The sequence below is a fragment of the Papio anubis genome, chromosome 7 (assembly GCF_008728515.1).
Source record: "Papio anubis isolate 15944 chromosome 7, Panubis1.0, whole genome shotgun sequence".
Lineage (NCBI taxonomy): Eukaryota > Metazoa > Chordata > Mammalia > Primates > Cercopithecidae > Papio > Papio anubis.
Window position 1 is genome coordinate 121,453,272 of NC_044982.1, and position 26,909 is coordinate 121,480,180.

The 26,909-nt window shown below is 39.2% G+C and overlaps 1 protein-coding gene across 14 annotated transcripts in view; it reads right to left on the reverse strand.

Annotated features, from left to right (window-relative positions):
* MAP2K5 (mitogen-activated protein kinase kinase 5) overlaps positions 1-26,909 on the reverse strand; it is a 274,973-nt gene that overhangs the window by 89,877 nt on the left and 158,187 nt on the right. For 9 of the 14 annotated variants that reach the window (XM_021941778.1, XM_021941785.2, XM_021941786.2 and 6 more), the window contains exon 17: positions 4,192-4,221. The exons of the other annotated variants lie outside the window; for them this stretch is intronic. In XM_021941778.1, the coding sequence (XP_021797470.1) occupies positions 4,192-4,221 (30 nt within the window). The remainder of the gene's footprint in view (positions 1-4,191; positions 4,222-26,909) is intronic. 14 annotated transcript variants of the gene reach the window in all.

The following is a 26,909-nucleotide window of genomic DNA, read 5'->3' on the forward strand; positions in this document are numbered from 1 at the left end:
TTTAAATACATTTGTGTCTGTATTATTTTCACTTTCCTGTGGCATCTTGCTTGCCAAATTTCCCAATGCCAGAGCTGATGCATCCCCTGAGAAGTCTCCTTAATGGATTTGCTATCATCCTAATGCAGGGCACTGTTGTAAAGTTTGAATGAAGGATGACAATTTTTAGCAGGCAATCCTTTTCATTTCTCCTGAATTATGGTGTCATTAAACAAACCATTGCCCACCATTATGTTTTTTAAGTCAACTGAATTTGGATCTCCATGATTAACTATAGGCAGCTCCAGTCCTTGTCTAGACCTTCACATCTTTCCAGATTACTATTAAAGCTAAAATGTTCCAGAAATTGAGAAACTGCAAGATATTTTAAAATGCAATTTTTCATTATCCTATTGCAGAATATGCTTCACAAACACCCATAATTTAATGGCACTGGGGTCAGTGAGGGCTCTGGGGCCCTCTGGATCTCCCATTATTCTGCTAAATACATGGTAAGAAAAGCAAGAGGGATCTGGGGAATGGTCTTGTCACCATGCACAATGGCACAACCTTCCAGTGCTCAGCATTTCTCATCTATACAAGAGGCCTCCCTAGGGCAGAGAGGGCAAACTAGAAGGGTTGTAGGGCAGAGTGGAAAGGAGAACAGAGGGGTATGAATAGCCAAATGAATTAAGAAGTTAAGGAGCCAGTGAGTTGCCTTATTTGTCTGCAAGTCCTAGACCTAACTGTACCCATTCCTGCCTAAGGCAAGGTACTTTGCCTCTCTGAGCCTGAGTTGGCTCACCTAGAGGCTGGAAATAAGTCCCTGCAGGTAGAATGTACAGCCTGAGTCAGGTAACAGCCTGAGACTGGAACCCTAGGTGGGAAAGGTACTAGATGAAGCCAAGACACCATTGGTTTTCCTGTTATTGGCAGTAGTAATAAGACTGTGCTCCTTATCTTTTTTTTCTTTAGAACCCTAAACCGCATGCCAATGAAGTTATGCAATCCTAAGGCCTAAAGGAAACTAAAATAGTGCTTTCAAATAACAAACACCTGACCCACAAAACAATGAAACTCATATAGAATGGCTATCTCAACAAAAACCTGGCCCTTTAACCTTTATGTTGCTCCCAGGGCACTGACTGTCCCTAGAGTCTTCCCAACACTCCTCCCTCTGCACCCTCACTGGGTACACACTGTGTCACCAGCAGGACGACGGGCTGCTAATGACGCTGTCAACAGCACTAATGCTGAGCTGGGGGAAAGACGAGTCTTGAAGCCAGCCCCTCCTCCCCGCTTTACCCTCTGCTCATTTTATACTCTGCTCCAATTGTGACTGGCATGTTGCTAAGAACATCCTTTTACAACCTATGGTTAATAGTTGGGAAATTGTTTTGGGCTGCAGCCCAACATTTGATCCAGACGGGTGGCCCTTTGTACTTTTCAGAGTGGTTTCATATCCATAGTTTCATTTGATCAACCTACCGATAGGAGAGGTAGGCAGAATCCTCATTTTAGAGACGAGGAAACTGACACCTCAGAGTTACAAAGCAACAATTAAGACCTGCGGTGAGACTGTGGTAGCACCTAATTCTAATTCTAATCTTCTGACTTGTGGTCCAGGGCTCCTTCCAATAAGGCCACTCCTCTCAATTTGCCACTAGTGAAGACAGCTCAGGTCTGGTGCCCTGATTAGACTTTGAGTTCACAGCAGCGATTCCCTGGCACTGTCCCTAGTCCTAGGAACAATCACATCAATGTGATCTTAAGGATATATGAAAGGCTTTCATGTGTTCTAGGATAAGACTAGTGAGTGACACTTAGGATGAGATAGTTCTCAGCTTGATGAATAGAACATTGCTTTGACCCTGTGGATGCTTTGTAAGATAGTGAGTTTCTTGTCACTGGAAGTATTTAAGCAGTGTGGATGTTTGCTTTTCAGAGACACTGTACAGAAGTTTGATTTGATGATGTCTAAGACCCCTTCCAACTCTAAGAGTCTACGATTCACTCCTGCCTACTCCACTTGGGATTCAAAGAAACCAAACCAGCCATAGTTTTAACAGTGAGCAAATCAGCCATTCTGTTTGTCCAATTTATGAGGGGAGGCTCTTTCACAGAGTGGTAGGAGTTCAAATAACATAATGTGGGCCAAAGAGAAGGTGTTATTCCATAACTCAGCCTCTGTGACTCTATAAAAATACACATTTTTCTTTATGTGTTTTTTTTGAGGACATAAGGGAGGGGTAGGAAAGGCACTTATAAAGTATCCTTTCCCAATCTTCAGCTTATAGTACAAAGCCTTTAAAATAAATGCCAACTCCACCAAAAGTCATTAGTGGTTCTAGCAACGACACACTCAAACTTCTGTTGAAAGACTTGGGAAATAGGCCTAATGGCATCAAAGCTGCTTCTATTATTTCAGAGAGAAGTACCAATTTGGTGACAACATTCTATCATGATTCAAGGAGTACAGTTGTTTCCCACCCCTACTCTGGCATAAAGGTTGTTGCTAACTTAGGGAGTTCAGCATAGTATTAGAATTTTCCAACTTCCACTTCACTGATAAAGATATATTTAGATATTCAGGAAAACCATACTGCAAAGGTAAATAGCCTCTTCTCAACTTCGACCACAGCCTTCATGTGCTTCAATAGTCAAATGTGATGGCAATTCATTTCTTAGACTCATCACCCATCAAATCTCACTGATTAATTACTCTAGACATTAGGAATCTCAATAATATTGCTACATTCTCAACGTTTGGAATTTTTACTGGATGGCTTAAAAGTTTTCTACTAAGATTTGTTTGAGAAATATATTGTACAGGGTTTGTGTGTTCATTTTCAAAATTTTAGGGGATTTCACAAATTGGCCAAACTGAATTGTTTAGAAATTACTGACGGAACAAGAAGCTTACCAAGATAAATATTCTAATGAGCTATAAATCCTGAAAATGTGATTTTAATTTGATGGGCTACCTAGAGCTAAGCAGCAAGGCTATATACACTAAAATCTCACTAAATGCCAGCATTCATGCCAAGCAACTGCATTTTAGATTTTTTCTATAAGGGAAAAATATTACATTTACACAAAAAAGTCTATGAATTTGAAAAGTGAGACTAACACTCTTGAACCTAACAACTTGGACAGTTTCTCTTCCACTTATCTGATGGCTTTAACTGTGAAAGCAAAAGAATACGAAAGAGACATTTCATTGAGTAAAGGGTCTTTAAATGTCCACATTGGTACCAGGAGAATTTGCTTAAAACTGCTTATAAAGATGGTAGAGAGAATGAGCCCCATTCTATTATTCAATAACCATGTTTGTGATGCATCTGCATAATCTAACCATGCATAAATTAGTATGTGTAATACAACACTTATTTGCATAATAATAGCAAGTTAATAGATGCTTAAAGAGCAGAGACCAACACCACCTTTAAATCAGACATGCCTCCAGGCACTTTGGCCTGTACAGACCAAGATGCCAGAAAAACAGTGAACATCAACCAGAGGAAAACAGTCAAACCATTCATTTTTCATCCCTCTAGACATTTCACTTATTTCCCCCACACACTGGGGAATCATTTTCAAACCACAAAATAGCTTTATATTTTAGTGCTAGTACCCTTCTATAATAAAAATCTTAAAGAAATTTTAATGAAGATTAGAGTCAGCAATGCTAGTATAATGGACTGTTTTGTTTTCTTATAAATGTAGACAGGAAGGAGCAAAATACTTTTAAATAATATGTTCAAAATTATACTCATAAAATTGGGGGCCCATCTATTCGCCTAGCAAAAATAATGACCTAGATTAGATGCTTTCACCCTTTGTCTTAATCTTTTAACTCAAAAAATTTTAAGTGAGTTTAAGAGCTTAAAAAGCGTATCAAGAAAAGGCTGGCTCTCTCCTCCATCCTCAAAATGACTACATGGTATTGGACCAGGAAAAAAAATAATCCCGAATGTCACACAAAGGAAAAGCACAATGATCACTTTCAACCTTTAACAAAGAAGAAAAAATCCAGGAGTTTAAAAAATCAAAAATCAATAGAGATTTCTAAATGACTCCTTAAGATATCACTTTTCAATTTAACAGGACAGATTTATTTGTATGTGACTCAAATGTTCACAATTGCTCCCTGCACCTTCATACATAGGAATGAATGTCACAGTGGCAAACGGCAGTAATGAACAATCTTACCTGAGGATATGGAAACCTCCCAAGAGCAAGCTGGGAAAGGAAATAATATTTGTCTAGTTATAGATTTGCATGCAGGGCAGATCTCCTTAAGACAGACAAGTACTAAATTTCAGAACTGCATCCAGCAAATATAAAGAAGTTCACAACCTCGAATGTACAAACTAAATTATTGCTGTAATTACATTAAGAGCTGTATTTAGAATGGACATTTTCAATGGACTATGTTGCATCCCTGATATTTTAATAACAAAACATTATCCTTATGTGGTTTCCCTTAGTAATATTCTCAGTTGTATTGGCATTATCCACATTTACATGTGTGCGACAGTTTCTTCTAGACAGAGATGTAAAAACTCTTTGCTTTTTGTCTTGTAAAATGGGAACATCTAATTGTTACTAACCCACAACATTTTCAGTTACAAGTATAAATGAAGGGTCGTAGGAAATGGGGAATGGACATTATTATAAAATTGAAAACTGCGCCATTATTTTCATCTATTTGTTAAAGTTTTTTCATCCATTTTCTACCTACTAGTAGGAAAAATGGCCATTTCAAGCTTGTGAAGTCAGAACTGTAGGTCTAAGTCTGAAAGCTTCCAATCTAGCTTGATTTGTAAACTGTTCTGTTTCTGAGCCAGTCACTTAATTTTGATCCTTGAATCCTCACCTGTAAAAACAAAATGATCCAACCAGGAATAGGTTTGATATAAAGCAAAAAGACACAAACTGTTTTTTTGAGCCAGAGTCTTGCTCTGTCACCCAGACTGGAGTGCAGTGGCATGACCTTGGCTTACTGCAACCTCCGCCTCCTGGGTTCAAGCGATTCTCCTGCCTCAGCCTCCCAAGGTAGCTGGGATTACAGGCGCGCACCACCATGCCCAGCTAATTTTTGTATTTTTAGTAGAGATGGGGTTTCACCATGTTGGCCAGGCTGGTGTTGAGCTCCTGACCTCAAGTGATCCGCCTGCCTTGGCCTCCCAAAGTGCTGGGACTACAGGGTTAAGTCATTGCACCTGGCCAAAAAGATAAAATTTAACAAACATACCAAAACCTATTTAAAGAAAATAGTGGCAAAACTTTGCAATTTTATAATGTGGCCCATCCTCAGTCCTGACATAATTTACATGTATTTGCAACTACTTTCAAAGCAGAATCACAACATCAGGGATTTTAACACTAATGGATCTAAGAGGGCATCAACCCACTTCAAAGGTTAAAACCCAGAGTCCCACTGAAGTAGCTCCCAAATAGTTAATAAGTGGAGGCCTAGGAGCTGACCTTAAGATTTGCAACTTAATCCAGCGTTCCTTCCCGCATATTACACCGCCTTTCTAAATCTTGAGAAGTTCTGCACTTATTTCAAAGACACTGATCCTGCTCAAACATTTCTGAATTCTCCTCAAACATTTCTGAATTCTCCTTTTGTAATTGTTTTAGAATTATTTCAATTAACAGAATACCTATTTCATTTTATTAGTATGCATCTTATCTTGGATTTAAAATTATACCCCTCAGCTTGTTCATCATGTAAATTATTTGTAGACTAAGGTTTGAATAGCCTACGGATATTACCAAAACCCAAAGCAACCTACAAAAACTAAATATTTTGTTGCTTAGACATGAAGATGCTGAAGTTACCAAAGTTCTAAAACCAATATGAACAATAGCCATGTAACAGGAATAAACATTATGACCTTATAAGGTGACTACTTTGAAAAGGTCAACACTCATTTGCACATATGCTTGTGTGTGTATGTGTATATATGTATGTTTTAGAATACCTAGTTTCATTACCTTGTACTCATGTCTTGTCCACAAAATATACACTGATATGTGTATGGATTTTCAAGATATAGGTATACTATCATCATTTCATTTGATGGATATCATTAATCTCTTCCACTGTACATAATAAAAACATTACAAGGTGGGATGAAAGAAAATTTAGATGTTTGCCAAACTCCCTTTCTAAGTTATGTGTGATTATGTTTGTTGTCTATGTATGAGGAGGGAAAGGGGAGGGACTCAGCTCTCCTGTCCTCTGTCCCGACCCCACCTCCTCGCAATACAGGTTTGTAGGTTTGCCCTACATTTTGAAAATAGTTTGTTTCTGGCCAATCAGAGTGTGCACACGGATTCAGGAGGAATCACTACGGTCTACTGTGGTGGGTGAACGAGGCATTTGCAACAGTCTGCAGTGACTTAACAGGTATAGGTATCGCAGTGATCTGTGGATTATGAGTTTTGCATATTCTTCCATTTGGAGTTAGAAAACCAGCAAGAGGAGAGTCTCACATCTAAAAAAGCTAATAGCTTAATAACTACTACAAAACACTTAGAACATTCTGGCTCAAGACCTTCCACAGACATTGTGCCATTCACCTGGGTATATGCTCAGCATGTCATTAGGGACCATGGAAGAATACTGTTCACATGGCTTAAAGACAGAGGAAACTTGCCCAACACACATACAGTCAAGTTTTAAATTAGCTGGCAGGTGCCAACACTGACCATTGGTTCTTGCAATTTAAAGAATTAAGCAATGGTAAACGGACATCTTAAAAGGGAGTGGGATACAGCAAAAAATGTGAATTCTTCCCGATTCAACACAGAGCTTCCAGTTGCATGTGGTCATGGTTCTACGGAGAGGCCAGGCTCCAGCCAACTTGGGAAGGTGCATTCATCTACTTGGCCCTCTCTGTCATGACTGTACCAGGTAAAAAGGACGGCTGATGTGATTTGTTTGCTCTGTAAGACAATGCCATGCAAGACAACAGAGAGAAAATTTAGTGCACTTTGGTCAGCTGGGAGCCTCTCTGTACCAGTCTGCTTGGGAACACATGCCAGTGCTTGAACTGGTGAACTCATCATTCATGGGTCTGGTTTTGCTTTCAGTGTTATTTCCTGACATCTCGTGGAACCTCAGTCCTACCTTTTAACTACGTTCCTGGGAGGACTGCTTGTAAGACATCTTGCAGGTCTGACCTCTTTAGAGTCAGAAGACAGAGAATGGTTCTTTGATCTTAACTAGTAGGTACTGTTGCAATTGCAGCATGGTGACAATCACTTCCTCTCTTATAGAGTGTCACCACTGGGCTGTTGAAAGACTTGGGAATCCATGCCAGTGAAAACAGGCAAGAGCACTATTAGGTTGGCACTAAAAGCAGTCATTTTAAGGCCCCAGGAGAGGACTCCTGCCTTCTATGTATGCCTCTATCCTTCTAGGTCTAATGCAGCTACAGTGTTTATGTTCCACACTATTTGTCTTACAGAAAAGTACAAGGAAACATACAGTCAGGCTCTAGAACTCTTTTTATCATGTTCTACTGGGAGGAGGTAAAAAAGAAAACGGTTTCTTAGTAGATATGGCTGCATGAAAAACGAGTTCTCTACAAAAATGAGAGGGGTGTGGTGGCACGTGTCTTGCAGTCCCAGCTACTTGGGAGGCTAAGGTGGGAGGATCACCTCAACCCGGGGAGGCAGAGACTGCAGTGAGCCTTGACCATGCCATTGCATTCCAGACTGAGCAAGAGTGAGACCCTAACTCAAAAAAAAAAAAAAAAAAAAAAGAACGAGTTCTCCATGAGGCTGTCAAAAGTCAAAATAAACATGGGACCCTTATGGGGAAGAAGAAGCACATATGCTCCAAGTGAATATTTCACACACAGGCAGACCTGGGGCCATTCTGTATCTTTTACTCCTACTGGTCTATTAATCTACTTGCATTTCCCCAGTTTTTATTGTCAAGGTATTATAAATTAGGAAACTTACAAAAGAGAGTATGTAATCTTCTCTGAAATGGCCTGCAGATATGTCACTGTACTAAATGTGTTTCAGATTTAATGAAGCTTTAATGTCCTTTTTAATTTTGCCTGTTTCTGTATCACCAGGGGTCGGGCAAGGCAATCAGCACTCAAGAGGGTGGTTTGGTTTAAAACTAGGAAAAAACTCATTTGCTTATGAGTTGCACTGTATTTTCTTAATTAAATTTACTGAGTAAAATGGTTTAAGTTCAGCCAACCAATGACCTTTGTATGTAGATTTAGATTTATAAATAGGTTAACAGTTAAAGGAAAGAAAAAAAAAAAAAAAGAATCACAACAAAGCAAATAGATTAGGGTTAAGCCAATAGAAATCTCTGCTCTCTTTATCATCTTTACAAAAGAAGCATGTAATATAGGCAGCTTAAGTCTAGTTTTTTAAAAAAAAGTGTACTGAAAAATGTAGACACACGTAAGTGCCAGCACTTCATCAAATGAGTCTCATATCCTTTTCATTCCCAGGAGGGGAGCAGCTCACATTGTAAAAGATTTGGAAAAGCTTTATTTATTTGGGGCCAGGGGGTGGAGGTAGAGATAAGGGATTCTATTTAACGTTAAATTAAAAAGTACACTTTAATTCCAAATACTTAAGATTTAGCAAACTGCTGAAGCCTCTGTTTGTTGTGGGATGTTTATTACGTAAAAGGCTGAAAAAGAATGGTCTGAAGTGTTTACCAGTTGGGGATATACTTAAATAGCAGTAAACAACTAACATCTCACTCTAAAAATAGGACTATTCCTTAGTGTCATCTTATTGACCTTTGACTTGTCCAACCACAGTCTATAAAATGCTCTTCAGTTAGCAGCATTTGAATATGTTGGATTTTATAATTTAAATAACAAATATATTTGTATGTGTGTCTGTGTGTGAAAGAGAGGTCATAACAATTGCCAAATATATAACACGATAAAGACCTTTGTATTTTAACAAAAAGAAGTTATTTATTGATAAAGCAACAGAATGGCTTTTGTTGATAATAAAAATAATTATTGTCACAGAATCATAAATGGTAAAGAGAAAACAAACATTGTAGCCAGAAAACAAGTGCAGGACACAAATTCAAGACATGTTTTTAATAATCAAGTCTCCTACTTAGAATTATCAACTATGTTGTGGGAGTAGTTTTAAATTTACAGTTCTACTGAAGAGCACTGGATTTTTTTATTCTTAATTTAGACATATTCTATGTTTCTCGACATAACTACAAATTGAAAATAAGCATTTTCAATATAGCCAGTGATCTAGCTGAAGGACAACTTTATAGTCTGAAATGTTCTAAAATTTGTTCTTAATTACCTTGTGCACATTTTACACAATTAAATTTCCATCTAAGGATTTTGCATTTAGATTGTGCGCTGCAGTTAAATCTTCATTTTATAGAAGTGCAGCAGTCACTTTGGAACACTCAGACACAGGGAAACTTTAAAAAATCAGACTTAACTACTGGATTACATAAAATTCCCTAGGTGAGATTTCATCCCAAGACCAATTTACACAGTCCTAGAGAGAGAGTTTAAATCATCTGGAACTATGCTGGTAAAGAACCATAATAAATATGAAATACCTCAAAATCTACTCTAAGATTTTACTTTTTCGCCCCATGTATCAATTTCACTGTTTTCTTACTGAATGGTTTAAAAACAATCCAAAGGATATAACAGCAATTTACCAGTGTTAAAGTGCTTTGTAGGTTAAACTGACAACAAAGAACACAGAAACACAAAGCGTCTTGAAGTAGGGTTTCAATTAAATGTGGAGGATTTAGTAATGCAGGACCAAAAAAAAAAGAGTTACAAATTAATTTAATCTTCTGCCTATAGTTTGCAGCTGCACTCCAAAGTGTCTGGGGCTTAAGAACAAAGCCTTGAAAGGCCTCAGAGTGAGGAAAGCTTCAATTTTTAATGTATAACGCCATTAGCTGATAACTTGTGGAATCTGCAACCCCTGTGGAGGGGCATAAGTGCGAGTAACAGAGACTGATGAAGTGACATATTTGTTCATGTCTAGAACTACGAGGAAGAGGATTATTACTAACACCATCAGGCCTAACAGAAACATGCCCTAATAACCTTTGGGACCCTCCACATATCAGTACTCACTACATCAAATATATTAAAATCAAAATCTAATTCACTTTAATTAAAGACAATTAGTTTGTTTTATTATTATTGTTTTACTTGCATATTATAATACAATGCAAATTAAAGATGGGATAATAAATGTAACAAAAGCATCAAACTGTGTACACTCTTCCATCTACACTTGTGAAATTAGCTTATCACCGGTGTCTATTTAAGGAAATACAAAGACACCATCATTAAAAGTGATGAAGACATACTTTACTCTCAAGAGAATACAGTGAAATCACATATATTTTTTCCTTATTCAATTTATACTTATTTTCACAAACTCTTTCCTATAAACTCTAAGGATTTCTTCAATGCAAACAGAATTATGGCCCAATGGAGGCACCAGTAGCTTAATTAATTTGCTGAAGATCATACTGTAAGTTGGTGGCAAAGCTTGTTAAGAGCCTAGGAACACTGGGCTCTGCAAATGCTTTGGCAATGGTAAAGGATCCTGTCTGCAAAGACTTCATAGACTTCTAGTGCAGTGGGTGAGCCACAGCAAATAACTCATTATGCCTATACCAAAAGTGCCAAGTACTCTGAGAGCCTGTAAGTAATGTCTTTTTCTTTGTGTAGAAAGAGCCTAAATGTGAGGGTCCCATCAGGAGTGCTCCTTAACGGGTGCCAATATTAAAAACAAAACAAAAAACAACTATTGTCCTCACCAAAGTCCACTGATATAAACTTACTTAAGGAGCCCAAACAGTAGCACAAATAAATCAATCAAGCACTTATCTACCATTCAGACGGTCCCGCATTCTGTCCCAGATTATTAATAATAAGGCAGAAAAGACAGCATTACAGACAAATATTTATTAACAAACCTGCACATCCTGCACAGGTACCCTGAAACTTAAAAAAAACAAAAAACAAATAAATGTTTCTAACAGAGTATGTTAAAAAAAAAAAAGAAGAAATGAGCTTATTATAGTAGACACTTAAACAGGGACAGGGCAACAGTAATTCACAAGTACAATATCCTAATGCTATTCCTTTAATTGCTTTATTTGTTTCACTGTTAAAAATGATTGCCTGCTATAGCCTAACCGTGAATGCTGAAAAGCGTGATACATTGAGGTCTCAACCTGGGCAAACTGTACCTAAACTTACACTTTATTGCAGCTTAGTTCACAATCTTCACCTAATATAGGGTTATATCCCAGTGCAGCAGGAGGATAAATCATCCTGGAATATTACTCCGGCAAAGTTTAGCTGTGACTGGAGCATATGTGCTTTCGAGCCACTGAAGCAAAGGCCCATAAAATACACTAATTACTGGAAGTTATGGTCACTGAGTGATTGATAGCGCTCTGCAAGGCAACTTCCTCATTTTCAGCTCTTCTGACGGGGCTCATCCGCCACATAGCAATTATTAATTCATGACCCACCCCTCAGGCACTGGTACCTTTACGTCTAATTCTCCTGCTACCAAACTACTGCTACAGCTGGACACTGTCTTTCTTCATTCTGATGGCTGGGTAAAGATGATAAAAAGTAGATTTCAGGCTAAATGCTATTGTTTGAATCTTTAAATGTTCCTTGGTCTTTCTAACCCTGCTGTCCCAAAACACATAATTCTCCTTCCTCTCCCATATGCTATTTCACTTGCATCATTTTCTTTTTTTCTTGTGTGTGTGTGTGTGTGTGTATATACATAAATATACGTATATACTTATGTACATATAAGCATACGTGTGTATATATGTGTATACTTATGTATATATAAGCATATGTGTGCGTATATATATGCATGTGTTTATGTTTGTGTATGTGTATATCAATCTGTTTATACTACATTAGACCAAAAACCCTAGCTGAGTAACTTTTTGGTTACATACTGTGTTTAAATGGAATATACAATTTCATCTAGGCCATAGTAAGTATAAGGCAGCTAACTGATAAATAAAAAAGGGGAAAAACCCCTCAATTTAAAAATACTCACTTTTGTAGCTTTACAGACACTTTAACTGTTCCATGTTGATTTCCATCAATAGCTCTACTCACAGCAATACTAATGAAAATATCTGGGTACCTAACTAAATCTCTAAAAGTCAGTTAAAAACAATGGCAAAGGTATTTTTCCATGGTATTCTGTGCACTGAGGGGAAATTCGTGAGAGACTTAGAGTTAAAGAGACATAAAGTTTAGCCATGATCAATGAAAGCAACCATTTTACTTCCCTAATTGAAAAATGAAAGTTCTTCAAATGTTCGCATAGCTCAAAATGCAACACTGAGGGTAGTTTTCCTATCTGGAACCTGAGATGGTGCAACAGATGAGTAGATAGATTTCTAGCTGACCTATTCTTCCAGGATTTGGTTCAAATTGTTCCTCCTCTTCTCCTCTTCTGTCAGGAGTTAATCCCAGAAGATTCTACCCACAGTTTTGTGGACAAACTTCATACCACTCTCTGTCCATACCCTTCACTGGGCAGTGTGTATCACACCCTCCCCGGTGACAGTTACCAGTGTTCTGCATCTTCCTGTGTTTCTAGTGCCTTACACATTTTAACTTGTTTAAGGGCAAAGTATAAATCATAAACTTTTATGTTCTCCATGACACCAGAAATAGCATTTTGCAGTAGGTTGACAATAAGCACTTGTTGATTATGATATATCCCCTGATGTTGATCTCTCCTGGAGTCTGGTCAACCTGGAGGTGCCTGGTTTGCTTGTTTCTATGCCACAGTACCTTAATGAACACGGTACACAAACTCTTCAGTATTAGGAACTGACGGTCTTAACTGACAAGGCCCTCTTACATATCACTGCTTAGACTGATCAGTAGCTACCATTTTCACATATTTAACCATTATGACGAATTTAGAGGACTTATTTCTTATTAAAGATTAAAAGGTTGCCAAGGAGGAAAAAGACTAGAGTTAAATGAATTGAACTCATGGAGATAGAGAGTAGAATGATGGTTACCAGAGGCTGGGAAGGGTAGCTGGCGGGGAGAAGAGTGGGGATGATTAACGGGTACAAAAATAAGGTTAGAATGAATAAAATTATAGTATCTCACGGCACAACAGGTGATTACAATAAAAAAATTTACTACACATTTAAAAATAACTAAAAGTATAATTGGAATGTTTGTAACAAAAAGAAATGACAAATGCTTGAGGTGAATACCCCATTTACCCTGATGTGATTATTACACATTGCATGCCTGTATCAAAATATCTCATGTACCCCATGCATATGGACACCTACTATGTACCCATAAAACTTTTTTTTTGAGACAGAGTCTCGCTCTGTTGCCCAAGCTGGAGTGCAGTGGCACAATCTCAGCTCACTGCAACCTCCAGCTCCCAGGTTCAAGTGATTCTCCTGCCTCAGCCTCCCAAGTAGCTCAGATTACAGGTGCATACCAACACACCTGGCTAATTTTTGTATTTTTAGGGGATTCATCATATTGACCAGGCTGGTCTCAAACTCCTGATCTCAAGTGATCCACCCACCTCAGCCTCCCAAAGTGCTGGGATTACAGGCATGAGACACTGCACCCAGCCCCCATAAAAATTTAAAAAAAATGATTAGAGTTAACTGCCCCAAACCCCATCTCATGTGTTTACTTCAACAGTCATTTGAATCCTCATAAGAATTAAGAAATGACATCCATCCTCTTAAAAAGTCTGTGTAATGCTGACCTGTGTCCTCTGACAGCAGGCAGCCCTAATCATGACAATGGTTTCTTAGAGACCTAGCTTTGGGGACTTCCAGTTCTAAACCATTCTCTGAAGTCATGCAGCTGTGGGTATTTGAGAAAACATCAGTGCTGGGGTCTAGTCTATTGAGCTCAACTTCACTCACATTTCTATTTCTAGACATTTGAAAGTCAAGGGAGTCATAAACAGTTGATATTCTCATACTTCTGGCCTCTGTACATGCTGCCGCTCTTGTTGGAACACTGTCCTCCAAATTTAACCCATTCATCAAAACTTAGCTTAGATACCAGCACTTCTAGGAAGCTTTCTGAAATGTATTGTGCCTCCAGTGATGGCCTTAACCCAATCTACAGCCCAAGATGCTCTTTTGCAATGTGACCTTGTTGCTTCATCATCAAGAACCTACATTGTGATCAACAGAATGTGGCAGGAACAATCCTGTGTAATTTCTGAGGCTGGGCCTTAATGGATCTGTAACTTTTGCAATCACAGCTTAGAACATTAGGCACCACAAAGAAAGTCTAAACTAGCCATGAAGGGAAGATGGGAGAGGAGGGAAAGCAGGGAGGTGGGTCCCAGACACTCCTGGCCATCCCCACCAAAGCACCATACACGCAGATGAAGTCATCTTGGATCTTCTATCCTTAACCACTACGCAACTGCAACCTCATGAGAGGCTTCTGATGCCACATAGAATGGCTGAGCCTTGCTAGGATTCCTGACCCACAGAATCCTGAGTAAATAAATGGTTATTTTAAGTCACTAATTTTGGGTAGTTTATTAAACAGTAATCAACAACTGACACGCTTTCTCTGACACTGATGTCAGCCCACACTCTCCTGTGCCCAGTTCTACGTGTTTCCGTTGCACTTTTACTTTTCTTTCTTCCTATTAGTAAAGGAGTCCCTGAGGGCAAAGTTTATACCCTTACTGCCAACACTGGGTAGCACTGGATAAATATTTACTAATTAGATGGGATCCTTACCTACCTACTTCCTATTACAGTAGACATACTGGAGATTAGGTTAATATTTGTGTTTCTTTTTAATAAATAAACTAGGCCTTAGTTTCTGAAAAATAACTAGCACATTTTGAAATATGGTGAAACTAAACCAGCTACAGGGATAGTGTAAGGTATAATCCTATGAAAAGCAGTCTTAACTGACCAGCAGAGTCACAATAAACCTGTCTTTTCCTTTATCTGATTTCCTGCTCAGTTCCATTTACCATTCATCTCTTTTTCCAAACTACTTGATTTACTTTTCTGTAGCATAATGGAAGAAGCAGATTTTAATCCGTGAGTCAGAATACCTGACTGCTGCTGCTTGATCTATTCACTTAACCTTTCTAGAAAAGTCCTTTAACTTACATGGATCTAAGTTTCCTCATTTGCAAAATGGGAACTTTGATGCTCATAAGGCGAAACAATATTTGATGCCTCAAGCTGCTGATTTTTCAGAGTTGGGAGAAGCTTGAAAGAGATAATGAATACCAAATAGCTTTGTTAAGTGTTACATTAAAAAAAGTGTGATGTTGTCACCCTTCTTGTTAGAATGACACTGAGCAAGAGGATGTCAAGAGCTTGGAAGAGAGGAAAGAGCACTATATTTCACATCAGAAGACCCAGATTCCAGTCCTCTTCTGCACAGTTCCCTGGAGACCAGCTTCCTCTCTGCTAAGAGGAGTCGTCTGATTTAACAAGTTCTAAAGTCTATCTTTAGGTTAAAAAAATTCTAGTCTCTAAGTACAACATAAGGCATATAAGAGAATTTTCTAGGAGCAGTGGTTTTTACCACTGGATATCACAAAGTTGGCAGACATGGTTCCCAAAATTATCATAGACTCAGAATTTTAGTGTTGAGACATGTCACTAGAAGACTGGTTCCTTATCTTTCAGATCTCAACTGAAAAGTAATCCCATACCACTCAGTTACTCCTAGCATATCATCCTGTTTGTTTATTTATTTTCTTTTTTACTTTTAGAGTCAGGGTCTTGCTCGGTCACTGGAGTGTAATGGCATGACAGTAACTCACTGCAGCCTCAAACTCCTGGGCTCAAGGGATCCTCCTGAGTAGCTGGGACTACTGGTGTGCGTCACCACGTGCAGCTTAACTTGCTTATTTGTCTAAAAAGGTACAGTGATCAAGTACTCTTTTTTAAAATGTAGGCTTCATGAAAGCAGGGATTTTGTCAGTTTTGTTCTCAGCAGTGTCCCCAGTGACTAGCACGGGGCCTGCCACATACTAGGCACTCAAAAAATATTTTCTGAGTGACCAAATGAATACATGACTGCATCTTGTTTAACCTTGTATCTGTCTCTTCTACAGAAAAATTCTTTAAAAACATCTGAGACAAACAGCCATTCAGTCCCTACTTAAGTGTACCCAGGGATGGGACATTTTTACCTCTAAAGGCAAATGATTTCACTGTTGAGGAGGAGAGTGTAGAGTTCTATCCATTAGAAAATCCTTCTTTATACTGAATAGAAAGTCATGGGACTGTTTTTCTTTTTTTGGCTTTTGTTTTAGCTTCAGAAGATTCAGCCTTCTTGTCATAAAAGATCAACTTGCTGCTTCTCCACTGACAATCCTTCAAACATCTGAAAATGGGTTGTGAAATGCCTGCTTTAACTTCTATTTATTCTTCATATCAAGACTTTGTGTTTCTTAAAATTTCAAATTCTGTGTATTTGTGTGTATACATGATATGAGCATGTGCTACTGGAAAAACTTTAAAATCAGTCTGAAATCCAACAAAATAACAAAATGCTTAGCTGGGACTGCTAGCACCTGTTACATCTTGTTTTGTCAATCTCATGGTTGTTCCCGACAGCTCTGAACACAAAGCAAACTCAACAATGCCTTATTCAGTGGGAAACACTTCACTTTGTCTGCCAGTTTCAAATTCACTACAATCACTGACAACCTTGGAAAATGCACATTTAGGCATGGTAATCTGAGACAGCTGGATCCCTTCACAAACCTTGCAAAGGACTGAACTAGTCAATCCATCATCTGCCAAAGGTCATTTCAACAACTCCTTTTGCACTAAGTTACACACAATTTTAGATTCTCCCCCCAAAAAAAGATAATGGAAAAACATCAAGACAGAATTACAGAAAAAGGAGTAAGAGCAGGGGAATGAGTGACAGAAACTGTTACATGTTCTTTTCCTCAGCATCCTTCAGTGGGAGGGGAGGACCCAGGACAAGGATTCCAGAATCACATCCTCCCCACTTTCCTATAAAATCTTCCATGGAAATTTCCTTTGTCTTTGGGCCCTTCAGATCCTTTCACCTTTTGATGGTTCTCAGCAGAAACTTTGGTCAATAGGTAATATGTTTCACTAGTTGGATCAGGAGACTCCACGTTTAGTGTATGCTTTATCTGAACTACCTGGGACCAGAAATATTTCAGATATTGGCCTTTTTTGGATTTTGAAATATTTGCATTATACTTACCAGCATCCCCAATCCAAAAACCTGAAATCCTAAATGCTCCAATGAGTGTGACCTTTCAGGGTCATGTTAGTGCTCAAAAAATTTCTAATTTGGGGGTATTTCAGATTTTGGACTTTCAGGTTAGGAATATTCAACATGTGGTAAGATTTCACTCACATTCTTGAAACTAATTTTAAAAAGAAGAGGAGAAAATATCAGTATTTGAGTGAAACACAAAATGGCAAGTTTTTATGGTATAGAAAAGTTGACAGCAGCTGCTTACAGAGCATCCAGAGCCATCCGTCACCCCTCAGACCAGTTCACAATCACCAAGGGCTAGAAAAGCAAACAAAGGCACAACCACACACCCACTAGAAACAGCTGTGTGTCTGGGTGTTTTTTTTGTTTTTTGTTTTTTTTTTTGGCAGCTGGGTAGGGGAGGGGGAAAATGAGTTCTATATATTTAGAGGCAAGAGCCAAGTCTAGATAATATTTCATAATTCTTATTACTTGGTAAGTACTCAATACATACAAGACGCTATTTCAAAAAGCTTACTTCAAGTAACTTTATGTGGTTGTTAATGTTAAATAAAAGTGTTCATGAAAAAACCTAGAATATTGAATATATTCTAATCTTGCTTTCAGAAAGTATAAGTGTTTATTATTGTTTATCTTCTGCCTCCCTTATTACATTGTAGGCTCAACAAGGAAAGGGAATATGCCTATTTTGTTTGCCAGTGTATCCCCAGCACTTAATAACATGTTTGACATGTAAAAGGTGTTCAGCAAATATTTAAGGAATGAATGAATTCCAATGTTACCTTCAACTTACACATAAGAAATTTGACATTTGGAGTGACAAACTGAACTGGCTAAGATCACACTGGTTATAAGTGTTGGTGCCAATATGTGAACTGAATTCTGGTTAATACAGTCTAAGCCCTTTAATAGTTCAAGAATTAGGATAACAGCACTTGAATCTAAAAATGATATTGGAAAGAAAATGACAAAATGACAAACTCGCCATCAAACTTCTCCAGAAGTTTCTGTCAAGGGTACTGGGCTAGGTAATTCATGCCACTTTTTCTTTTTTTTGAGATGGAGTCTCGCTCTGTCACCCAGGCTGGAGTGCAGGGGTGCGATCTCGGCTCACTGAAACCTCTGCCTCCTGGGTTCAAGCAATTTTCCTGCTTCAGTCTCCCAAGTAACCGGTTGCAGGCGCCTGCCACAATGCCCAGCTAATTTTTGTATTTTTAGTAAAGACAGGGTTTTGCCATGTTGGCCAGGCCGGTCTCGAACTTCTGACCTCAGGTGATCAAACCGCCTCAGTCTCCCGAAGTGCTGGGATTACAGGTGTGAGCCACCGCGCCCAGCCCCTGCCACTTTTCAAATACTTTTATTTACATTTACACAGCTCTACATGGTTTATGTGTTTACTTATACATATAGAAGATCACAATTCATTTTCTTGATATCTAATGAGTCTTATCTGGCATCTATTAAACAACATGTATATGTAAAAATTAGATGTGTTAAGCTTTTACATTCCAATGAGACAAAAGGTAGTTATATCCAACTATTTGTATTTTTTATAGTAAATTTTCCTAGGGATAATTTCTATTACTAATCCTTAACAAAAACTCACTTTTTCTGAGAAAAAACACTGCCATATGTCATTTGAGGAAAAAATGATTTTTTTTCTATAGGAATACTAAGAGAAGGGCAATCTCGTACAACATATATTTTTCCCATGTTGTAACATTAAAATTTAAATTTTTTGTTCGATGATTTCTTCCCCTTTGTTTTCTCTGTTTTTTCTTCCTGGAACTTCTATTTTTCATGTTACTTCTTGACTTGGTTCTTTAACGAGAAGTTCTCATGAACTTCTTGACTTGGTTCTTTAATTTTCATTTCTCTCCTATTTCTTGCTGTTCTCTGAAAGTTCCTTTTGCTACAGCAGCCTATTCTTATCTTCTGAGTGCACTAGTTTCTCTTTAGTCCCCTGAGGATACTAGTGGTAGTTTATTTGAACTTTTTACCCGCTGCACAGTTTTTTGGCCAAGTTGCTTTTCTTTTTAGTTGTTGTAGGCCTCTGTTCTCACCCTAAAGGCCTTTCTCAAATGTCTCTGTAAGAGTAAGGCACTGAAAATCTCACTGGATACTCTGTGCTCACGGATGGGGCTTGTAGACTAAGGGCTCTCCTGGGAGCATGATTTAGCTAGGCTCTTTCCTTGGGGAACTCCCAATGTCTGGATCTTTAAGTCTTCCTAGTCAGATTTCCCTAGACAAAGTCTCTGCTAATCTCCTGCATGAAAAGTAATCTTTGAGTGTAAAGTAATCACGAGTGTCCTAGGAACAGGGTGGGAGGTCTCAACATTCAGAATCTAAACTTTCACTTAATGCCTCTGAACGCAGTAATGGGACACAGACTTCTATGGTGCCAGGTATCACTCATTTTATTTGCTCCAAAAAACCCTCCCACTCAGTTTTGTTAGATTGAGTGTCTACCCACAGTGTTTACTGAAGTACATTAACAATTGTTTTCTATTGGGTTTTCATGAGCAATTCATATTAGTTTGTAATAAATGAAAAGATTAACTAGTCTTATCATAATTGTCAAACTGACTTTAAAGCAATTCTCCTCTCTTGGTCCCACCTTGACTCCTGGCGCCACATATCTGGCCCCACCAACTCCTGAGCCTTTGGCTGTTTACAGTATATCAGATTGCCTGCTTGCTTGTATTCTCAGCCCTGGTCAGTTGTTTACTGTTATCTCAAATTCAAAGCTTGAGTGTTGTTGTCTCCTTTCCCTTTTTCTTTATGGTATCCTTTTGCGTGTGTGTGTGTGTGTGTGTGTGTGTGTGTGTGTGTGTGTAAATCACGTTATGGCTATTTTTAGTGGAGCTTAAGGTGAAACTGTAAGCTAAAGCTTGCACCGTATTTAACCAAATTAGCAGTCTTTCCGATTCAAATGTAAACATTTCAAAGGGTAATTCCTTTTAAAGAGAGGGGATAATGGCTTTTTTCCCTTGCGAACTTTGTCCAAAACCTCTGAAGTAGATCTCCCATCTAAAGAGGAGGAAACTGAGGCTCAGAGAAATTAAGTGATTTACCTAAGGTTCTATAGCTTAGGCTGGCTGAAGTGGAATTCAAATTTGGATCTGATACTCTGGTAAACTGAAAGCTCTTCTTCACAAGCAAAACACTGTGATTTATTCTCCAAACACTGATGGACATTTATATTAAAGACTCCATCACACTCTAAACTCTGATCTTTATTTTCTGAAACTGCTTTAAAAAAACCACTACAAAAGTAGGAAAAAATTGAGTCAAAAAGATTTCTTGACTGCCCACTAGGGCAATGGAATTGTACTAAACAGAAAAGAAGATTATGAGAGAGTCAGATTTGAATCCTGTCATAAGGAACTATGACATACCTATAAATTACTGTAATACAAAGTGGACAATTTACACGCCACAAGGAAGATGCAGATGAAGGTCAGAAGAGGAAGATATTACCTTCAGCTGGAAATATGAGAGTTGGCATCATGAAGGATGGTTATTTAAACTGTATCTTGGAGAGATTAAGAAAAATGATATTACATGTACAGAGAACAGCATATTATTCCATGGGTTTATTTTTAACTTGGTAAAGGTAATTCTAAAACTCACAGTTCTTTTTGTCAAAATAATAGAGCCCAAAAAATCTTCAGAAGATGGCCAGGTGCTGTGGCTCATGCCTGTAATCCCAGCACTTTGGGAGGCCAAGGCAGGTGGATCACCAGAGGCCAGGAGTTCAAGACCAGCCTGGCCAACATGGTGAAACCCCGTCTCTACTGAAAATACAAAAATCAGCCAGGTGTGTTAGCGCATGCCTGTGATCCCAGCTACTCGGGAGGTTGAGACAGGAGAATCGCTTGAACCTGGGAGGCAGAGGTTGCAATGAGCTGAGACTGTGCCACTGCACTCCAGCCTGGGCGACAGAGTAAGAGACTCTATCTCAAAAAAAAAAAAAAAATCTTCAGAAGATGATGTTACTTGGATGACAATGACAATGACCTTGTGTTGTTCTCTATGTTCTTCACCTATGTTGAGACATTTTTCTAAGTCATGGTCCTTGCTTTCATCATTTAGCACATCATTCAAACCACTTCAATAAAACACTGGTCAAGATGAAGAGGGGTCTCAGAGGACTAGATGACGCACCAATTAACCAAGCATATTGAGCCAGGCTGTTCTATGCCTCAGACTCAGGAGACTGGTTAGAAGGGTGGCAAACAGGCAGAAAGAATGAGGATCCAAGTGAAAAGAGCAAAATGCATATGTTATGCATAGGCTATGCATAGGCTAAAGATGGGGCTTTCAGATGGGTGCGGTGGTGCAGCTGTAGTCCTAGCTACTCTCAGGAGGCTGAGGAGGGAGGATTGCTAGAGCCCAGGAATTCAAGGCAAACCTGGGCAACCTAGCAAGACTCTGCCTCTAAAAAAGGGTGGGGGGCAGGCTTTAGGTCTGACTCCTATAGAAATGTCTGTCAGATTATTCATCTCAACCTTAATAAAGTTTATAATAACCCACCACATAGAATCCCAAACCAGAACATATATATTTGTACAGCATACTCAGTAAAAATAAGAATATTACAGGACTGCCTTGGTGCCTTTTTAATGTAGATGCATCATCCTACATACTGCAAATTGCAAGGCTAGCAGAGAACGTATGTTGACTTATTTTTTGACTCAAGAAGGACCCACTTAAAATTCACTTTTGCAGATATGACTGTTTACTTCCCAACTACAGATTTATGTTGTGAACGCAAATGACACAAGAATATAAATGGAATAATTACTTAGTAAAAAATGAGAGTGGGACTTTCTCCTTAAGCCATTCTTTAGAAGAGATAAGCACTGAACAGCCTGTGAAATTCAGAAATTATGCCCTAAAATGTTTTAGCCACCCCTAATAAAATTATTAAACTTGGTAAAGCCCTTATTATATACCAAACTCATTTTCATTTTAAAGTTTAGCCCTGAAGTCTTCAACAGAGACTATAAGGTTAATAATCCTAAAATTCTCCTAGGCAACTGAATCAGTATAAGCTTTCCAGAAGAGGTAAACAAATATTCCAGGGCAGGATTACCCTCCTAGTTTGTCCTAGTTCAGGAATTTTACATCCTTGTTAGTGGGTCTCACTACTTTTTCATTTTCTTTTTGCATTTTCACATTGATTCTTGCTAATGAAGTTTCAAGGAAAAGAACTACAGTTCCACACGGGTTCTCTTCCCCAATACAGTGTGAACCCACACAAACCCCACATATGTCAATGACCTTTAATGATTCCATAACTAATCCACAGGAGGGGAACTACAACACATTTAAAGATCTGAGTTAAACACCACAAAACAAACAATGGAGAAATGGCCCAAATTATTCCCATCAAGTCAAACTGTCATACATCAGTCAAGGTGAATAATCTTTTTTTCCCTTCCTAAGGATAACTTTCATCTTTTTGTTACATCTGCCAACTCCAAATATTACATGCAGGTGACAAAAACCTGGAAGAGATGACCTTTATCCCCCCAAAAGAGGGATGCTCTACTGAAAGGAGAGAGAAGCAATTCTGTCCCTGGGTAAAAGATAGTCTGATATTAAAGTTTCTTTGCTTAAGGCATAAATGTACCTGTCTGTGATTTTTTTTTTTTAATGGCACATTTTAGCGGCATGTAGCATCATCTTTTATGAAAGAGTGTGGCAAGAGGCCTTGTTATGACTCCCCATGGGGGCTGTGACAGCATATTAACAAGGCAATGGGCAGCAGGAAGAAGGCAGGCAAAGAGGAACCCTGTCATTTCAGGGGTTTAAAACAATGAAGGCATTCAGCCGGGTGCAGTGGTGCACCTGCAGTCCTAGCTACTCAAGAGGCTGAGGCAGGAGGATTACTTGACTCCAGGAATTCGAGGCAACACTGGGCAACATAGCAAGACCATGTCTCTAGAAAAAAAAAGTGGGAGGCAGGAGGCAGCCCTCAAGTCTGACAGCCGTAGATTGAACTTTCTGCTTCTGGCATCACCAAACCTCAGAGATGAGGGTTTATGGAACTGGGGGAAAGGGTGCTAGGGAGACATAGAAGAGACAGAAAACTCTCATGCCCATTTTTGTCTCTGATTCTTTTTTTTTTTTTGTAAAGACAGCATCTTGCTCTGTTGGCTAGGCTGGAGTATGGCTACAATCATAGCCCACTGCGGCCTCAAACTCCTAGGCTCTAGCAATCTTCCTGCCTCAGCCTGCCACGCAGCAAGCACTACAGGCACACATCACCATTCCTTGTTAAATGAAAAAAAAAATTGTTTTTTTTTAGAGATGGGGTCTTGCTATGTTGCCCAGACTAGTGTTGAACTCCTGACCTCAAGTAATCCTCCTGCCTCAGCCTCTCCAAGTGCTGGGATTATAGGAACGAGCCACTAGGCCTGGCCTGTATTTGATTCCTGTGTAATTTCAGGGAAATTCCTTTGCTTGGTTTCCCATATTTTTATCATTTTTTTTTTTTCTTTACCACAGGTACCCTAGGAGAATAAACTGGTTAACTTAAAACACTTTGAAGAAGACATGCACACAAACAGGTAGTGAAACTACACTGGGGGAGACCTTGCATACTTTGACATTTGATCTCTCCTTAAGTGTTTACAAGGATCCATACCTTAGAGTGTGCTGGGAAATGGGGAAGGGATCCTCTATCTTTCCCCTCTTTCTCCTAGTGGCAAACTCTGTTCAAGACCAATCTCCCTTACATGTCAACTCCTTTGTGTGAAACCTCAGCCCCTTCCTCTTGTGGCTCAGAGTCCTTCATAAACATTTCTACTGAAGACTCATCACACTATTCTGGGCTTTAGGTATCTTTCTTTCCTACCAGAGGTGGGCTCTCCTCAGCTCTGTGTGCCCCACTCTCCAGGGCCTGGCACAGGGCAAGTGCTTAAGTAAGAATTATTGAAGAAAGGAAAGTTTCTGCTAGAAAGAGAATTTTGTTTCTAAAAAAACAGAAGACGAGCAATTCTTGGAAAGTGTTGACTATGTTACAGAATGCAGTTTGTTCCTCAGATTCCAAAATGCTATTGAGATTCATACTTCTGTCTATAGTGATTTTAAATTGGATTTACTACATCTATTCCTAGTATACTATGGTAAAAACAAAGAAGAATCTTGGCCTTCAAGTACTTCTTTTGCACGAACTTCCTAATCCCTTCAGGTAATGTTCTCCTCATATTGGCCCTTAAGGAAAAACAAGAACTGGCCGGACATGGTGGCTCACGCCTGTAATCCCAGCACTTTGGGAGGCCGAGACGGGTGGATCACAAGGTCAGGAAATCGAGACCATCCTGGCTAACATGGTGAAACCCCGTCTGAACTAAAAATACAAAAAATTATCCGGGCACGGTGGCACGCGCTTGTAGTCCCAGCTACTTGGGAGGCTGAGGCAGGAGAATCGCTTGAACCTGGGAGGCGGAGGTTGCAGTGAGCCGAGACTGTGCCACTGCATTCCAGCCTGGGTGACAGAGCAAGACTCTGTCTCAAAAAGAAAAAACAAGAACCTTGGGTTTCTCTTGTAATCTTCACTACTGAATCCCCACAATTTCTCATGTATGGACTCAAAATCTCCTACTTCTCTTCCCTATCACGTTTTTCTTTTCCTTGGACCCCAAATAGATCAGGTATAAAAAAACATGCCAGGGGCCTTACACTATTCTCTAATGACTTACTGGTCTATTACTTGTGTTGGTACCATGTTGTATGGGGGTAATAAGCCCCTAGAGGTCAGGGGCTACAATCCCATAGTTCCTTCTGAAGGCATTTAGTTAAGCATCATGTACAGAGGTGCTCAACAACTCTCTCCGATGATCATAATCTGATTTCTCTTTGCAACCTCTAACAACATCTCTTCCTCCTGCTGTAACACCTGGCTCCTTACCATCCATTTTAAAATACAAGGAGCATCAAAAGGCCTAGCTCTTCCTGGCCCTCACTCCCGACCATCTGGTTATCTGCTCTCTACCACATGAGCCAACACAGTCCTTCCGGCATTCAGGTGTCCCACCCTCAATGCTGACATTTTTTCACACAGTTCTCTGTACCTAATCCTCTTCGATCCTGAAAATTCAACGAGTCTGTTTTTTTCAGTCTTCCAGAGAATATTCAATAGTTTATCTCCAGGATAAATGAATATCATCAACAAAACCCAAATATATCAATGGCAATCTCCTTCCTTACACTACAAAAAGTCTCTTTTTATTAATCTTCGCACCCCAGCAACCAGCAAAATACTGGCAGACAGACACATATTTCAATATGCAACATAAATATATTTATTGAGCACCCGTCTTCCTACCTACTTAAACTGATCTCCCTGTTTCCACACCTGCCTCTCTATAGTCATGCTCCACAGAGCACTCAATGATACTGTGAAAATTTAAGTCAGATCATTTCTTCTAAGAGTAATACATAAAGTCCTTAGCATGGCCTACAAGGATATATTTGCCCTGGCCCCTGGCTACCTCTCTAAATTTATTTTTTCCTATTTTTCCCTTGCTAACTCCACTCAAGTCACACTGGTCTCTCCCTTCCTTAAAAATGCTGAGAGTGTACTCTATCTTGGTGCCTTTGAGCTTGCTATCAGGTGGCTCCCTTCTCTCATAGCATTCAAGTATCTGCTCAAGTGGTACTTTACCAGAGAGGACTAGTCTGCTTTCTTTTCTTCCTTTTTTTTTTTTTTTTTTTGAGACAGAGTTTCACTCTTGTTGCCCAGGCTGGAGCACAATGATGTGATCTCGGCTCACTGCAACCTCCGCCTCTCGGGTTCAAGTGATTCTCCTGCCTCAGCCTCCCGAGTAGCTGGGATTACAGGCATGCACCACCATGCCCAGCTAATTTTTTGTATTTTTAGTAGAGACAGAGTTTCTCCATGTTGGTCAGGCTGGTCTCAAACTCCTGACTTCAGGTGATCTGCCCACCTCAGCCTCCCAAAGTGTTGGGATTACAGGCGTGAGCCACTGAGCCCGGCCTAGTCTGCTTTCTTTTTCTCCATAGGACTTACTCTCATCTGACAAATTACACATTTAGTTATCCCTTTGTTTTCTGTCCTTCCCCTCATGCCCCAGCCCTCCCCAAATGGTACTCCATGACAGGCAAGACTTCAGTGTCTTTTCCTTATTCTATCCCCACTGCTTATACAGCAGGCACAGCAGGAGCTCAACCCATGAATGCATAAATGAATGTAGAAAGGATGAATGGTGAACATTTATATGTGCTTTAAATCTTAAATCTAATAGTTATGTGCTCTTATAGTAGTGCCATGCCTCTGCATTTTATGCCATTTTATCACTGTCTCAGTCACACAACTCTAGAGTTGGTGTGTGAAAGCTAAGGAAAGAAAACAACACAATAAGCAGTAGCACAGTCATAGAATGTTAGTCTGGAAAGGGGCTTAGAGATCAATATTTTACAAATAAAGAAACTGAGGCCCAGTGAAGAATAGTGGCTTCCACAGGGTCACCTAAAAAACTACTAGCAAATCTGGAACTGTAACCCAGGTCTTTCATTCCCAATCTAGGATTTTTATCTCTACACCATGTCACTTCTCAACTGTCTTACACTATATCCAGTCACTTATAA